At 44.8% G+C, this 4,397-nt stretch overlaps 1 protein-coding gene across 3 annotated transcripts in view; it reads left to right on the forward strand.

Annotated features, from left to right (window-relative positions):
• The first annotated feature begins 217 nt into the window (after positions 1-217).
• ACOT11 (acyl-CoA thioesterase 11) overlaps positions 218-4,397 on the forward strand; it is a 23,874-nt gene continuing 19,694 nt past the window's right edge. Inside the window, exons 1-3 of one of the 3 annotated variants that reach the window (XM_069737877.1) lie at positions 218-324; positions 743-856; positions 2,796-2,959. In XM_069737877.1, coding sequence (XP_069593978.1) covers positions 2,818-2,959 — 142 coding nt within the window. In that variant the 5' untranslated portion in view covers positions 218-324; positions 743-856; positions 2,796-2,817. The other 2 variants (XM_069737878.1, XM_069737879.1) reach the window with 2 other exon arrangements.

The following is a 4,397-nucleotide window of genomic DNA, read 5'->3' on the forward strand; positions in this document are numbered from 1 at the left end:
ATATTTGTGTTTTTGTTGTTATATTGTAGCCTTGAAATAATACAATATTGTGATTTTTGCATAAAATAAACATGGCCTTGTACTGGTCTATGTACTGGGAACTTGGTCCATTGATTGCAACTTATTGCAGCCAAGTACATGGGAAATGCCTACAACTCAGTTGTATTTCTGTTGCAGCCGGGTTCTGCCAGTTTAAGGACTGCTCCACGCCTGTTCTGCTGGATTGAGGAAGTCTTGGGGAAGCAGAAATGTGGGGAGGGACACTGATACCATGCCCTGGTGTGGGGACAGGCGGCAGGTGGAGGGACACTGGCTCATGTCATAGTAAAGTCTCTTATTTCTCTATATTCTCTGCTTCGCTATCGTTAACCCTCGCACTATCTCTCAGCGATGTTCCGTAACTTTGGAACTTGTCCAGTATGTTATGTAACTTCTCTCGGCTATGTATGTCTTCTGTGCCTTCCTCCGGTATACTGCGCTCTTACTTTTACTATACGTTGACTTTATATACAGTGTTTATATGAGTGGCATAGTAGAGATCTAACAAACTTGACGACCAAACAATCAAACTACATCTAGATCTCTTGGTCAATATATTTTACATCGATCATACGATTAAATAAATAGTAGAGATACAAGGTTAATCAGAATAGCAACGTTAACCAGATATACTTACTATATTACTGCATATTTTTTCATCGCTTTTATGCTATGTTCACACTTCGTTGTTTTTCTTTTGTAGACGTTCTAAATTAATGACTTTTTCAAGTGGAACCAATTCCTGAATAAACTGGAGGAGTTTCGGAAGAGTATTTCCCCGAGCGTCTTTTGATTTGACTGTGTCTTTTTCAAGCAGGTACGCTCCATAATCCACCTGTAAACAGCACTAAATAAACTAAATTACCGTAATGAATAAGAATGAACATATGCACCGCAATGCAAAAACCACTGCTGTTCATATGTTCGTTGTTTTTTTTAGCTTCTTTTAAATGCTCCAGGTTTGTAAAAACGCAGAGCGGGTTAAAAGAAGTGACCGGTCTAATTTTCTGGCCCAGTTATTTTATATACTCAAGTAAAAAAAAAAAAAGACACACATAGACGCCAAACAAGATGATGTGTACATAGCCTTAGGGAATGTGCACACTGCTTATTTTAGACTCCGGCGCACTCATCTGGTTTTTAAGGCAAAGCCACTTCAGAGAGAGCGCCGAAACCTGCCTCCTAAGGCTTCTTTCACACTAGCGTCGGAATCTCCCCGTCGCAATGCGTCGGGGAGAGATTCCGACGCTAGCGTTTAACGCTTTGCACAATGGGTGCAGCGGATGCATTTTTCCGGCGCATCCGCTGCCCCATTGTAAGGTGCGGGGAGGTGGGGGCGGAGTTCCGGCCGCGCATGCGCGGTCGCAAAAAGCGGTCCGTCGGGAGAAAAAAACGTTACATGTAGGGTTTTTTTTCTTCCGACGGTCCGCCAAAGCACGACGCATTCGTCGCAAGACGGATGCGAAGTGTGCAAATCCGTCGCAAATGCGTCGCCAATAGAAGTCTATGGGGAAAAAACGCATCCTGCAAGCACTTTTGCAGGATGCGTTTTTTCTGCAAAACGACGCATTGTGACGGATTTACAAAAAACGCTAGTGTGAAAGTACACTGTTGGCATCTCCAGCTCTGCTTTCGTTTAGTAGGAACAATGCGAAGTCATCATTGCGATGCTTCACTTGACATTGCCCCTCCTAATCAGAAGAGAGTGGAGGAGGAGGTTCGCAGGGATCTGATATGGCCGCCATAGACTTCTGATGTGGCCGCTAGGTCAGAGTCCTGCAAATCTTTTTTTTTTTTTTTTTTTTTTTTTTTTTGCTTAACTCAGTTTAGGCCTCATTCAGACTGTGATGTTTACTATCCGTGTGCTGTTTCCTTTGTTTTCCGTGGAGAGCGCTGGTACACATTATTTTCTGTAGGAGTTTTTTTTTTTCTATCTCCGCAATAAGTTGGATAAGGGTATATTCACACTTAAAAATTCTCAGCTGCAGATCCACATGAAATTCACATTAAAATCCACCTGACGTACAGATTTGTCATAGATTCGGATTTGGATTTAACGCTAATTTCACCCTCTCAGTTGCTCAGTGTAAAAACCTGCTGTGAAAAAAAAATCTTGACATTCTACAGACTTATTATTGGTATGCAAAAATCTCATCCACTTTGCTGGTACTGTCATACGCAGTAGTCTTTCCACCCATAAATTTGAAAAATCTGCAGCCTGTCCACCGCTTGTGAACATACCGTGCTTGCTCTTAGGGTATGTGCACACGTATTCTTGAGGTTTGCGGATTTTTCCGCAGCAGATTTGTGAAAACCGCAGGTAAAAGGAACTGCGTTTTACCTGCGGATTTCCTGCGGATTTACCGCGGTTTTTGTGTGGATTCGACTGCGGTTTTACACCTGCGGTTTTCTATTATGGAGCAGGTGTAAAACCGCTGTGGATTCCGCACAAAGAATTGACATGCTGCGGAATGTAAACCGCTGCGTTCCTGCACGTTTTTTTCCGCAGCATGTGCACTGCGGATTGCATTTCTCATAGGTTTACATTGTATTGTAAACGCATGGGAAACCGCTGCGGATCCGCTGCGTGTGAACATAGCCTCAAAACACAGGACCTCAATTATTTAGCATCTGGCAGCCGCAGGTGGAGCAAATGTACCACCAGAGACCTTATTTGCATTTCTAATTTGGTTAATAGTTCTACGAAAATCAGTGACATTTTTAAAGAGCACAAAGTATTAAATTATTGTTTGCAGGTGACAGTTGTAAGATCTGGCCATGGCGAGTAGCAATGGAGATGTTCGAAACCTGACAGAGGTGCGCATGAGTCAGATGGTGCTCCCATGTCACGCCAACCACCGCGGTCAACTCAGCACCGGACAGCTGCTGAAATGGATAGACACAGCCGCCTGCTTGTCAGGTGAGGGAGCGCGTCGCGCTAATGTCTTGAGAGCTTTGATTAGAACACTGGTTATATGTGCAGAATGTTGTATTGCAAAAGAACTTCTACAAAATGTCTCCACCCGCTTCAAAGAAGCATGCTGTTGGGCAGGTCATACTGAATACTGAATGTTACAGATTTTCTGTGGGTTTTTGGTGTGGATTATGAAGCAAATTACAGTACAATACATGAGAATAGAGTTTTTGTACAAACCCACGATTAGGGCTCAAGAACTTTGGTTAGAAAATGCTGCTGCACATTCCCTATTTGTCAACCTGACCATTGGGGTATGAGACATTTCAGTTCTGCCCCCGGTCTGACTTGGGAAGACCTCCATACCAGGCAAAAGCTTTTGGAAGGGGTTCACGTAAAACCAGAGCCCTTTTTGACCATGGTTCGCTCCAAACTTGCCTGGATTCTATCTGAAAAATTGGGTCAATACTGGTGACTCTTGGCAAGAATACTGTTATGGATTGAGAAGGGTAATAAATCCTGTATTGTCTCATATGACTGATTTCACAACATGTTTGAACCCATGTTCGAGATGCTGGTATTTGGACGGAACCCCTGACAAAGCCATTCTCTATAATACGACAGATCAAGTCGCTTTGTGCTCCGCCTGGCCTTCATTCCGGGAACGTCCTTCATTAGGAGGTCTACTACTCTATTAAGTCCATCTAAAAGGATGTGCCTTGTCAGAAAGGAGTCCAGGTCAAACAAAAAGTGACTCACATTATAGAGAATGGTTCTATCAGGGGCCCTGCTCGAATCCTGTTTTCCAGGGCTTCAGACTGAAGGAGTCTTGAACATGGGTTCAAACGTGATGTGAACCCAGCCTGTCACAGATATTCATTGGTCGCGGCCTCTGTCTGTCATCGAATCCAAGTCACTGATTGGTCTCGCCAGCTGCCTGTCATGGCTGCCGCAACCAATCAGCGACGGCCACAGTCCGATTAGTCCCTCCCTACTCCCCTGCACTCAGCGCCCGCTCCATACTCCCCGCAGTCACCGCTCACACAGGGTTAATGCCAGCGATAACGGACCGCGTTATGCCGCGGGTAACTCACTCCGTTACCGCCGCTATTAACCCTGTGTGACCAAGTTTTTACTATTGATGCTGCCTATGCAGTGTCAATAGTAAAAACATCTAATGTTAAAAATCATAAAAAAAAAAAAAATCATTATATACTCACCTTCCGCCGCCTTTCCCGCTCCTGGCTACGCTCCGGTGACCGCTCCATGCAAGCGGCAGGTTCCGGTGGCAAGGATGGTATGGGAGAAGGACCTGCCATGACGTCACGGTCATGTGACCGCGACGTCATCACAGGTCCTGCGTGCCTGCGCGAGAAGGACCTGCCATGACGTCACGGTCATGTGACCGAACTACAAGGGGCCCTCGTACGGTGAGTATATGTTT

The sequence above is a fragment of the Ranitomeya imitator genome, chromosome 8 (genome assembly GCF_032444005.1).
Source record: "Ranitomeya imitator isolate aRanImi1 chromosome 8, aRanImi1.pri, whole genome shotgun sequence".
NCBI lineage: Eukaryota > Metazoa > Chordata > Amphibia > Anura > Dendrobatidae > Ranitomeya > Ranitomeya imitator.